This window comes from Myripristis murdjan, chromosome 6, assembly GCF_902150065.1.
Source record: "Myripristis murdjan chromosome 6, fMyrMur1.1, whole genome shotgun sequence".
Classification (NCBI taxonomy): domain Eukaryota; kingdom Metazoa; phylum Chordata; class Actinopteri; order Holocentriformes; family Holocentridae; genus Myripristis; species Myripristis murdjan.
In genome coordinates, this window is record NC_043985.1 from 25738298 (window position 1) to 25751853 (window position 13556).

General features: G+C 43.5%; 1 protein-coding gene across 1 annotated transcript in view; it reads left to right on the top strand.

The window, feature by feature from the left end:
- brsk2a (BR serine/threonine kinase 2a) overlaps nucleotides 1-13556 on the top strand; it is a 192266-nt gene that overhangs the window by 107443 nt on the left and 71267 nt on the right. The window contains 1 exon segment of the mRNA XM_030054053.1: nucleotides 2508-2602. Within this exon segment, the coding sequence (XP_029909913.1) occupies nucleotides 2508-2602 (95 nt within the window).

A 13556-nucleotide genomic window follows, 5' to 3' on the forward strand; every position in this document is an offset into this window, starting at 1 on the left:
AGGCCAAATCTACATGGTTTCATTTAGAGGCTCAGACATTCTTCTCTGTTGATTTAAACGGCTGACAAGATCGAATTATTTTTAAATGAAACATTTAGCTAGCCATCTGTAACCAACTGCATGAGTCAAATTATCAGGGCTGTCATTACTTTGTTGATAAATGTGATGATTTATATGTTAAAATCAACCAGATATGTAAGAGGCTGTGCTTTTTTTTTTTTTTTAAAGAGTTCAAGGTGTCCAACTCGTAAAACTCCTCTCACAGCGGTTGCAAAATCACGGTCTGCTGCGTTCATGCGCCCGTTTTCTTTCTCGCCCATGCATCCTCGCTCATGAAAGCACAGGCGTTAGAAGATAGATAGTGATGCGTGTAATCCAGTTAACTTTTTGTGTGTTTGTGGGCAGACATATTCTGTTTAATGTGTTTATCATGGTTACGACAATCTCCACGGCATTCATTAACATATGATTACCATTACAGGGCTTAATGGGCTTCTCTGTTGTTCCTCTCCTCTGCCTCATCCCCCTCCTCTGGATCTCTTTCGGTTTCTCTCACTCTTTTGAGCAGAGTGATCACTTTCTTACTCTCTCTCCCTCTCTCTCTCTCTCTCTTTCTCTCTGTCCCTCGCGCCTCATCTCCTCCATGTGTCTCCACTCTCGGCCCCCACGGCCCCTCAGCTCCCAAACCAGAGCCGCACTCCTACACTCGACTCTCCATTATTGCTTAATTATCTGTGGCCTGCCATTTGAATAATGTGCTCTCTCTCACTTTCAATCATTCTTACTTTTCCCCTTCATCTTTTGCTTCCTCTTTTCCATTTACTTCCATGCTGTCTCAGTACCACCACCCCGTTCCCTCCCCTCCCCGCTTCGCTCTCATCTCCTTGATGTTTCCATGGCGTCGGGGCACTTGTTTCTGCTCTCCTATGTTTCACTGCCTCCTCAAAGCCCATTTACTTGTCTTCTTTGCTGTTTCATATAGAAATCAAACTGTGGGGCAAACAGAGGCCGAGTGAGCCAGAAGCCCACGTACTGCTGGTTTGTATGTCTGGCTAGCCGGTTTGCTGCGGGACATTCTGCAGTTTCTCTCCGCCGATGTGCTTCTTCTCATTATTCCGCCAAACACATCTCTCTCTGACACTTCACAGTAGCATTCATTATCTTTCTCACAGCCTCTCCATCTATGTGATCAACTTCAGGCCCAGGCTGGCAGACTTGGGCGAGGAATCAAAGTATCTGGGTGCATCCAAATCATTCCACTTAGGTGTTCTTTTTTTTTTTTTGTAAATTGTTGTGTGCAACAGCCACTGGAGATCTCAAATAATTTGCAGGGTTAAGAATCACCCTCTGAGCTCCCCACATCTCTGCAGCATTGTGGGCCATTGGGGAAATCAGCGATAGTGAGATGGCATTTGTGTGTGTGTGTGTGTGTGTGTGTGTTTCAGTTTGTAACTATTCTGACACAGAAGTCACCATCTTTAAATGTGTGTTGAGCTCTATGGTTCCTGGCAGAAAATGGATTGGCGCTGTCGTCATGGCTCCCCTATAATAGACACAAACACACACGCGTAACCCCATTTTTCTCCATTATACTCATACTCATTGAGGCTTCTCTGCATGTTTACTACATTGTTTGTGGTTGCTCGCTTATCTCGGCTACCTGGTGACATTTACTTTGAGGCGAAGCCAGGGAGATGATTTTGTGTCTGTGAAGCAATTCCAGGGATTTATAAAATGCGAGTTTTGATTTCAACACTGACGCCAATCTGGAGTGGAATAAGCTGTGATGTTTGTGTGGGATTCCCAGTAGCCCTGGCTCATATGCTGCTTTTGCACACTCAAGTGTGTACGCGTACGTGCATGCTTGTGTGTGTGTGTGTGTGTCTTTGTGTATGTATTTGTGTGAGTCTGCGCAGTGAAATAAAATGTAGTGTTTTTCTGCTGTGGTTGTGGAAATGCCACATCCTAATTTACTGTACTACAAAATGCTGCGCTGTCGGTTCATTGTTGTCATTTTTGAGCCCCGGCGGTCAATAATTTGTCCCATTCAGTGGCCGACAATCTAAATCCAAAGGGATTTCAGTGCTTGTATCTGTTACCAGTACCTTTTATTGTCTGTTTTAGTCAACTCAATAGCACTGCATTACAGCAGTTTAGTACATTAAAGGAATCAATAACATGAATGCCCTCTCGCTTATTGTCTTTATGAGTCAAATAAACCCTAGGGGGTGATTTCTTTAAGGCACTGTCTACACACTTGAAGTCATTATTAGCACTGAGTACATGAGGTCACAATCCATTTTATGTTATTATGGTCAATGCACATTAGAGCAGAAACAAATATAAACCCACACAGGATATCAGAATCATATTAAATCACTTTAATACAGTATGTACAATGAATGCCCAAGTTGGATACAACAGCTACATGTGCCTACTATATAAGCCAGTGTGCTCACATCTACATAGAGTGTGCCCTGAGTGTGTGTTTGCTGTGTGTATTGCAGGACTGGTCAAGCTCGGGGTCCACTGTGTCACATGCCAGAAAGTCGCCATAAAGATTGTCAACCGTGAGAAACTCAGTGAATCAGTACTAATGAAGGTAAGTTTCCACCTTCCTGTAGCCTGTCCAAAGTGTTGCAACAGTACACTGCCTTCTCTTGCTGTCTCTTCTTACCATATATATGTACACACACACACACACACACACACACACACACACACACACACACACATAATCTGCCATCATCAGTGTCATCAGTGGTTCATCATCACAAATGATGCACAGCTGAGCTTTGTTCAAACCCATAGACCTCTATTTGAAGTGGAGATCAGAAGGTTTCCAAGGTACCAAATATGTTCTGCTGAATTACAGAGAAGTGTGTACATAATCAGATGATGCACAAGACATCTACAGTGCAGTGCCGCCGTAAAACAGAAGCATCCTGGGTTTGAATAATTCACTCAACATAGGCATGATGTGACTTCAGTGAAGCGTTACAGTTGGCAGATACAGAATATATGCTTTATGTGCTGTTGTTGTACAATATGAAAACAAAATCGAACCAGTCTGCTTAAAGGGAAATGTAAGGGAACATGGCAGTTCAGCGGGTTAAAGTGCAAGTGAAAAAATATTTTTTTCCAGGGCCGCTTCCAAGTTTTGCAGTTACTTCTCCTGCTATAGATATATAAATTATCTACATGTAATGTCAAGTTTCCAAATGATGACCACTTTGCAAATGCAGCAGCTTAACTGCCTCAAGCTGACACTACGAATTGGACTCGGAGTGAGTGGTGATGGAGTCTCCCCAGAAGAGTCAACACTGACATATAAAAACTGGGAAGTCTGGGCCGACTGCCAGTTAGCGATTGAGAGAATCAAAATGCAGACGCATCGACTGGATTCTGAAAATTTCAGCGCAAATCCATGGCTGATCTTGCCAAAATGTTTGGATCTAGATGAGCTGTATCACAATAACAGGTGTTATGAGGGAGTGGAATCAATAGCTGAGTCAGAGACAGATCTGTCTCTAAAACTGCCAGTTTACACACTTTTCACATGTTGGAGTCAAAGAGTCGTCTGTTTGACTCTCCTACCAGAAGTCGGAGCCACAGTTGATTCAAAAAATGTTGGGGAACTCAACAATAAAACCAGCACCGAGTACTATATTTACCCTCACCTCCAAATGGTATAAAATCTTGTGGGGGGGGGGCACTACTATTTATACTATATCCAGGTCTGCACACAATCTCGTTTTAGTTCCAGGACACAATAGGGAAAAAGATGTGTTTATTTATTTATTTTTTTTTTTTTTATAGCGTCAAATGCTCCTAGTGGGTTGCCTTATTTAGTGCCCAGTGACAATTGGCGTGCTTCTGCAGACTTGGCTGTAATTGGCCCTCATGTTGTGATGGAGCAGTTGTAGAGACCGGAGGAGAGCGGGAAGATAGAGCATGAGGAGAGGCTGCAACCCGTAATTGTCTTTCACAGGACACACACAGAGAGGAGTGCCCACCGTAATTGTTGGCTTATGAGCTGGAAATAGGCGAGCATGTGCGTTTGCTCACAGCACAGGTTATCTGCAAATGGAAATTCCCTGTGCTTCGCATCACTTTTGTGGCGGTGCTGTTAGAGTCCAGACGAGAGGGTCTCTCCGCCTCGGATATCGCTGTTTGATAAACAGTTGGTATCAGTTTCTCGCTGTGTCAGTTTCTCTCTTAACTCATTTTCTTTCAATGCTCTTTTGCTCCAGAAATCTCACTCTCTTATTTGACCCTATAACCAGCCCAATACACTGTATTCATGAGAGGAATGTCAGCCATTTCTATTGCCTCAGCGCTGACAGTAGTATTAGCAGCAGCAGCAGTAGTAGCCGGGACCCTTGTAACATATGACAGCAGAGAGGGAGGTAGCAGGGCAGTGTCCCAACCCAGGTGTTTCACATCTTGCTGTCCTGCAGAAGAGAATTACAGTAACAGATGCCGAACACTGACAGGTTTCCGACAGGACCGAGGTTTTTGCTGAGGCTGCAGTTCAGAACTAATTACTGAACTTGGCCAGTGTCACTCGTCTCTCTCGAGGCAGGGTCCCTGGTGTGTATGTGGTGTGTGTGCATGTGTGTGTGTCTGTCGATGCCAGCGGGGTTCAAATTATGGTGGTGCCAGGGGCAGCTGAGATATGTTGAAAAAGACTTGAGTTGCCCTGAAAGTTTGACTTTTGGGCGGTTGCTAAAAATGATAGTCAATCACCATCATTTCACATGTAATTTGTCTTCAGTGATTAATATTGCAGCAAGATAAATTAAATCTCTCCAACTTTAAAGGGAATGCAACGCTCTGCTCTCTCGTCATAATCAGTCACGGTTTTGGTTGTGGATCAGATGCATCAGTCTGATTGTCAGTCTGACTGTCTTTCATTGCCTTTGTTGGTGGCATTATGTTGCGTAACATTCACTGGAACTGCATGGGCTGTCAGACTTCAGTTCATTACTGAAGTAGTGGCATATGTGAGTCTAACACAGTGTTTCCCAAATTACATCAGGGGATACTCAGAAATTTTCTAAAAATGTAGTTACTCTGTGCATGTGCGTGTGTGTGTTTGTGTATGTGTATATATATATATATATATATATATATATATATATATATATATATGCATATTATAGTCAATGAAATTAGCAAAGTGTCTCCCTTTTTAAAAATCCTCCCAAAAGCCAGATTATACTTCAACCCGTGTGCATGACTACTTGTATAGTACAAGTAGAAGTAATTACGTGTGTGCATGCATGCAAATCTGTACATTTGTGCATCCATATTCCATGAATTTGCACCCATTTAAAATATCTGAGCTGTAATTGTGAACATGTATGTGCACTAGACCCCACTGTAAAGTTGCCTCAAGCTTCTTCCAGGACTGTCCAAACCAACATGCCCCGATATAAATAAGATACTACACTGCCATGCACCACAGACTACAGAGCCACCATCCAGTGCTGGGATTTCTATTGTAGGTGGACAGGTGTTTTCTGTCTCAAATCCAGCAGCCACTTTCCCATATTCCCATTGTTTTTCACTCCATAGTCTGTCTTTCTCTGCTCCTGGCCTGCCTGCCCATGTGGCTGTCAGACTGTCATCATGATTGGGCTGCACTGTACTGCACGGCTCAGACTGTGAAATGTCACCTTTTAATATGCTAATGTCTTGGGTCCCTATGGTGCCATTAGGAGAAAATCTGACTCTCCTGGACAGGTGTGTGTGACACTGCTGACGACACACATGCACAAGAGTTCATAAGAACGTGCATATAGTATGTGTATCCACATAGACACACATGTCCGCGCGCACGTCTTCCACATGTATGCGCAACAACTCCTTCTCTGTGACACACCTCATCTCTCTTTACCTGTCCTTCCCATGACTGAGCTTGGGAGCCCGGGGTCTGTGGAGATGAAGAGAGGGGTTGAATTAATTGTCCCGTGATATCTTGAGAATAAGACCTTTCTCTTCTCGTTGCATGTGAAACTTTATATAACTAATGTTGAACTCTCTGGTCTACAGCCCCACAGGCTATGACAGCACAAACTGGGAGTACTTGAGCTGACTTGAGTAATGAAATTGTCCATCAACGCTATAACCAGTGAATGAACATGACTCATACAAAGATCTAGTTAGACTTGGTGTTTTTTTTTATTGTTTCCTTTCATTTTCAACCAGACAATCTAACAATGGAGTTGGTCGAATAGTTATAATAGTCTGTGTGTGGGAAGGCGCTGTCTATCATGTTTCACATGATGAGAGAGGAAGAGACAGAGAGAGAATATACTGTATGTGCTCACATGACAGTATGTCAGCAGACACTGGCACTGAGGCCAAGCAGAACTGAGAGTAAAATGCAGAGATCCGATACAAAGTGAAGCCCAGAACAGACATTGTGCCTTGGTTTGTGTGTGTGTGTGTGTGTGTGTGTGTGTGTGTGTGTGTGTGTCTTGAGGGAGTAGTTAACATTTCTGAAACTCAGCCAACCCTCCCCTCCCTCTCTGCTCTCTGCCATGTCTCTGGGCCGTGGGGCCGTGGGGTTGGGAGAGAGAGGAAGAGAGAGACCGAGCTGGAGCAAGGCAGGAGAGGGAGATGAGGGACATGCTGTGAGAAACCCTGCTGAGAGAAGATAACACAGACGCTTTAGTAGGTACACCACGTTTCTACTCACATCTCTTGTCAGTGTGTGTGAGTGCAAGCTTCTCCCTTCTTAACTGTTTGTGTGGCATCCACACACAGAGGCTACAGCCATATCCCTGGCACGAGTAAGATCACAACGTTCTGTAGAGGAGTGATCATAAATGCTATGAAAGTCAACGTGATGATGAGAATTAGCACGTGCAGTGTGTTGCTGATCCCTAAGTAAAGTGTATTTTTGTTTGTGCCCTCTGGAGGGAGGTTAGAGGTCAGGTTCAGCTGCCAAACAGCCTCTGGAGCTGGGAGGGAATCAGTGTCTTGCTTAAGGACAGTTGGACTGGATGCAGAACCACCAACAAAATGAAAAAAAATATCGGCACATTGAATTGAAAGCTCCTAGCGAGATAATACAACATCTCAATTTACAGGTTTCATAAAAACATAAAAAACAGGCAATCACCTGGCAATGACATCACCATTATAGTCACTCCAGACAAGTAAATGGTATACAGCCAGATCGTGAGGCTGATCAGGATGATAGATTTTCTGATTTTCTGTCGTAATGGTTAAAGGATAATTCCAGCCATGATGAATGGTAATCCCATTCTCCACAGTGCCCTCTCGCCCCTATGAGATTTATTTATTTCTTGTGATGCTCTTAGCCAGAGGGCTTTTGTGGCTGTCCTACATTTTTCTGGTATTTTCTAAATGTTGAAATAGATAAGAAACCAGCCCTTTATGATCATCAGGTCTGAATGATTTGTGAGTCAAAGAGGCTGGGAAATAAGTCACATGATAACTCTCTCTGATAACAGCGTGTAAAAATCCACAGGGATTTTTATAAGGTATGATTTGTGTGTGCGCAACTACACTGACCTTAAAAATTTTACCTCCTATAGTTATTACTAACTCCTGGTGTGTGAATATACTGTGGACCAACCTTCAGCTGGCTCATAACTGTGGGACTTTTATGATGTTATCATACTGGTTTTTGACGGCACACTGTAATCCCTATGCAGGGCTTACGCAGGACTCATAAAGGGCTCTACTTTGCCTAAAAAGTGCATTCCCTAGCTCCCTGCATTGCAAAAAGCAGTATACATGCACCAAGCAACAAACACACAGAGCAGAGTCAGACTGCAATACCGGTTGGTCGGTTTGTCGATTGCACAGTCGGTCTGTTCACCGTTCAGGTCATGTGATCTGGAGCTTGCAGTTTGGTTTCACTTTTGGTTGGGAGAAGTCTTCGCAACAGTAGTTTAGTCTGTTTCCTTACATGTGGTGCCCCACCATGATAAGATCAATTTTTCAATTTTATCAAAGTAATTGTAGGCTATTTTTTGCTGAGATGCACCTTCATGATCACAGTAGCAAGCATCGGTCATGGACACGGAAAGAGAAGCACACAGACACACTGCTGTAGTATTCCTGTAGTATTTCTGTAGTCTTACAATAGTCCGAATTCAGTCACTAATATAAGTTTTATGTTTTGTGGTTATACTATTATATGCTGTATGTATGGAGCCAAACACAGCCTGTTTACATTAGCATCCTATGCAGTGTGCAGAGAGAAATTTGTTTTCATCTGCTGAGCCTGCAGAACATATTTACCACACATGTAATTTGCTAAAGAGCCGCTGCAGCCTGGAATTTTGTACAGGCAACAAATTCAGGCAGAAAACGGCAAAGGGAGGTTTAAAGATAGGGTAGGTAACTTTGTAGAGTTGGCGGACTTCTGTCCAAAAATTTAACTCAAACAGCTTAAACAGCACGTTCCCACCTGAAATTCAGCACTTTGTCAAAGTCGTTCATCCCCTCATGCATGCTCGTGCATGTGACTCTGTTACTGATTAAGGAAGGAACTAGTGAGAGGTATGGAAAGCTAAGCTAAGTTACTGTGAGTCTGGTGGGATAGGCAGAGTGTTTTCGGGTAGGGGAAACAAGCTTGCACAGCAGTAGTGTGTGTGTGTGTGCAGAAGACGTGCAGCCTATAAGATGAGGTTTTTTTTTTTCTCTTATTGCATTTAATTTGGCTTGGACTCTCTTTGTATAATGGTGATTTATTAAAATTATGAAGGAAAAAAGTTACCTGCACAAGTTTAAATCGCAAGATTGCTTCACTAAAGCATTGGAAAGTTAAGTTGTACTCTAGCACAGCTGACCCAGCATCCCTGTCATATCATGCCTACATTGTAAATAAGGCAAACTGGATATTTGCATATTTTAGTTGTTTTGGGAAGAATACTCTGGTGTGAATGTCTTCCCACTGCTGCAGTCTTATTTAGGATTTAGCCCTATTATCAACAACACAGGCCTGCAAACATGACAATGCTAAGGCCGCATTCAGACAGGATCAGGCATTGTGGTAAAAATGCAAGGAATCTCATTGATTTTAACAGGCGTACTGCATTTTGGATGCGGCAGTGTGTGACCCACGGGGTTCCACAAAAAAAAAATGCAGCAAAAAAGTCGAGCTAAAGTCAACTTTTGCCACAATGCAACCTGATGTCACACTGCGTTGGCCAATCATGGAGTCAGCGAGCAGAGCAAACAGGCAGACGGTGAACAGACAGGCAGACAGCAGACAGACGGACAGACAGACAGACAGGTGACACATGTAGCGACACACCCACACCTCTGCACAAACCCGTGCAAGGTGCCACAATGCCTGATCCTCTGTGAATGCAGCCTAACTCACTCATTTGCTCAGACAGTCCATACAAAACTACTTGGTCTCTTACACACACTCGTAGAGAGGCTGTTAGACTCTTTGTCTTGCTGAAGTTTTCCCAAGCACCTAACAGTGATGATTATACTGAAGATGATGCTGATGATGGTGGTGATAATGGGGAGGAGGAAAAAGATGCTGAGTGGAATCTTGCCACTGCAGTGTACTATGGTCTGACAAGCTTTCCCTGCGAGCGCAGAATTTGCTGTAGCATATTTCATACCATATTACCGACCATTATGCTGAGTGGAGCAACTACAGTAATCCGCAGTTTAGTCTCGGGCTGAGTTAAATTGTTGCTAGCCATTAGCACTAACTGCTAGCTTAGGGAGCAGGGTATCTTTAGCATGCAGCAGTGTGTAGTTGCTGCTGATGCCTGCTCTGTTTCTCCCTCTGAGCCACTGAGCTGGTGGCGGCTGCTGCTGCTGCTGGGATAAGGACAACTAATTAGCCAGAGTGGCTCTCTCTCCTCCTGAAGCAGCACGACTTCAAAGTCACTCTACTGTCCCCTGGCCCAGAGAGAGAAAGGAAAAGAGGGAGGAGGGATGGAGCGCTGGATGAAGGGAGATAGAGGGGAGGGAAGGCTGTGGGGGAGAGAGAGAAAATTAGAAATGTTGGAGAACATAAAGTCGGAGCAGTTTAGATGGATGTGTTGTGTAGCAGATATCACTGCACCGATACGCCGTCTTTGATGGGCGTGAAGTTTTATAGCACTGAGGGTTTCTGTGGTTTGGAAAAGATTTGCTGAGTCTGCCATTGATGTCAGTCATAACATTTCAGAAAAGGAAGAACGTATGTGAGTAAGCGAGACGGAGCGCGAGAGTGAGAGACAGAGCGAGAGTTTGGAGATGGAGGAGTCTGCAGAACCTGAAATAATTGCCCCCCGAAGCAAACAGTTGAGAAAAGAGCTGAGGACGAGGCATGTGAGAGCCGAGAACAAGTCATGGCCACAGCCAAGGTAGACAGCTGCATTACCTGAGAATTAAACAAATACCATTTGAATTGTGAATATATGGAAACAAGGGATTTCGCCTTGGCTGAGGGCGCAGGTGATGGAGCTGTGATGCGTCTGTGTCTATGCATGTCAAAATGAGAAACATGAGAGCGAGTTTCGGCTTAGAGAGACAGCTTGGCATTGTGACGTTCACGTGTCAAATGCATAGATTCTGAAATCACAACCGAGCATTAGAGAGGCAGAGAAAAGCGTCAGATAAAGGTTTGGATGCAGAAGCAGAGATGGCGGCGGGTAGGTGGAGAGCATGCCACGGCCCCAGATGAATCACACAGGGTCTAATCTTGTTATCCCGACACCCCAGTGACAGCACTATAGCATTCTTCCTCCGCCATCGCTGCTCTCTCCTCCAAATGATTATAGATTGGCCATTCTCTGTTATGCCGCGAGTGGGCTGGATATAGAAATGCCCCCAACACGCACGCCTCCCCGTCAACTTTATGTTGTGTGTGTTGCGCACCTTGTGTGTGTGTGTGTGTTCGTGTGCGCGTGCCAGTGCTACAGCAGTGCACGCGGACACCCTGTAGAATAAATGGGTTTCATATGTCGTGCCCCTGTGCGTTGATCCATCAGCTTTGTATGGTGTTGAGCCAGAAGCCAGGGCTTAGCGCACAGTTTGATCTTAACAGGCTGGCTGCACAGAAAGACTGTCGCATTGCCCACTCTGTTTCTCTGCTGTTTTCCTGCTGCTTTCTGCCTGTCTAGCAAATTTTAACTTTTGATATGTTGCACAAAAAAATAAAAACAACAACAACAACGAAAGACATGGCCCAAATCTACTTGGTGTGACTTTAGTTTTTTTGCTGCACACTTTTCATAAACTTTAGGCGCTTATGTTTTGACACTAGTATATTTTCGCATTATACAGTATTCAATAATCTGGTGCAGGATATGGTCTCCTTATTTTATAAAACTTCTACAAGCTATCCGACTTGGCAAGCTGCTAATTAACTGATTCAAAAAATATTGCAATAGCAAATTAGACATTGATTCAAAAATTTGCATCATAACACGGACATACCTATTTAGTTTGATGCTCCACTGGATGACCTTGGCATTTGAATGCAATTGCGGCTTTTGAAATATGCACACCTGACACTTCCAATGTGTTTCTTGCTTTATGTGCATTTCCAGCAAATGGTTGGAGGCAAACATAGAGTTTATGGATGTGGAGCATAGCTATGTTAGAAAACACTTCCTTGAGAAAAGCATTTTCATGCTGTGTCATTATTTACTTTGCAAGTGCACTTCCTTTCAAGAAAAATTGTCTCAGGCAAACACAAAAAGTGTATTGTGATATTGAGAAAATTTCATTCAGCCCCCACTTTACCGCTTTCATGCAGGTGTCTAAAAGGAAAAAAATCATGATTTGCATTAAAAGAAAAACAAAAAAACCTCACAGTGTACCCTTCTCCCAGGCTGTCTCAATTTCTCTCACTCTCTCATCACTGTGTCACCCGCTTCATAACACTAAATAATTTTGTGCATGATATTGAGTCTGCGAGGCCTCACAAAGCCTTTTGTCTGTTGTCAATCAATACAGAGGTCAGTCACCAATCTGCACCCTAATTTGGTTTCCAATCACCACTCCTCGATCAATGCATATCCAGTTTTTCTCTCGGTCCTTATTGAGGGTCGATGAGGCTCCGTTGAAGGGGAAATGGGGAATAGATTTTAGCTGCAGGGCATAAGATGTTTGGGGATTGTGAAGAAATGTCAGGTTTAGCCGCACATGTCCCAATGTGTTTCATGTTAAATACCATTGACTGACGACTCCAAACATTGTTTTTTGTTTTTTTGTTTTTTTTTACACTATTCCGACTTTGAGATCTAAAAGCTTCCTGGAGAGACATCTGAAGCTGTTAGTGAAAGTGTAAATTGCTGCTCACTGTAGTGACAAAGCTCATCAGGAACACACAGCGATGTTTGACTGATTTTACCTCTCATATGTTGTCTTACTGAGATAAAACAGGAAAGCAGTGCAGAAGGCGGAATAATGAAATGGAGGATCCAGAATACAAGATGCAGAGGGATCCCCCATTGAGCTCGACAGGAGACAGACAGACGTCTAAACCGATGGCATTTGCTCCTACTCTTCAAAGGCAACAGGCGCTGTTCTTAGACAGATGAGAGGGCCTTGTTTGCTTTTTATGTTTGTTGTTTTCTTTTTTCTTTTTTCTTTTTTTTTTTTTTTGATTGCTGCTCTTCCTTTGTGAGCAAACGGCACATTTTATCCAATTCCTCTGCCTTTAAGTGGAGCGACGCTTCATGGAGAGATCAGCGAAATTCCCCCTCAAAGTTTTGTTTTCCTTTTATGTCTGCTTATTTGTTTGTTTTGCACTGGGATTTCCTACCTCTTGATATTATCTGTGGACCCACCGAAGCTTATTTTGTGTGTGTCTCTGTTCAAGCCAGTGCCGGCTCTGTTGGTATTGTAATCATCTTTCATCCGTCCTGTTTGAGCTGAGTAGGGACAGATAATTGGGTTGGTACATCACGTTCCCTCGTGGAAAATTTTCAGCTGTCCAGCCTTGGTTTTTACTTGCAAGTCTATCTCTGTCATCTGTCTTTTTTTATATTGTGCTTCCCCATTCACACAAATTTCCATTGTCCTGCATCCCACCGGGTTTCCTTTTTCCCTCCAGCCACTCAATTCCTCCATGTGTCACTGTGAGTGCTTGTACCATATACCACGTCTTAATCAGTGACATGCACCTGCTCGTCTTTGCGCCAGTCTTTTATTAGATCCCATTAAAAGTATGAATACAAAAAAAAAAATGCAGTTTGGCTGCCATGCTCAGAAATGCATGGAAAGTGCATGAAGGATGTTGAGTAGTGAGGAAAGTAAACAGTAAGTTGTCAAAATTTCACCTTTACCTTCACTTCTCATGACTTCTGTCTCTGCTGTGTGTGTGTGTGTGTGTGTGTGTCTGTGTGTCTGTGTGTGTGTGTGTGTCTGTGTGTGTGTTATGTTATTATATGTGACAGTGTGACAGCTTTGCTATAATAGCTTATGTGTCACAGTCTGTGACTGTATGCACAACTGTCATCTGAGTCACAGCAACAGCACCGCAGAGTATATGATACGTACTTATGCTGGCCACCGTGGCGACTGTGTGTGTGTGTGTGTGTGTGTGTGTGTGT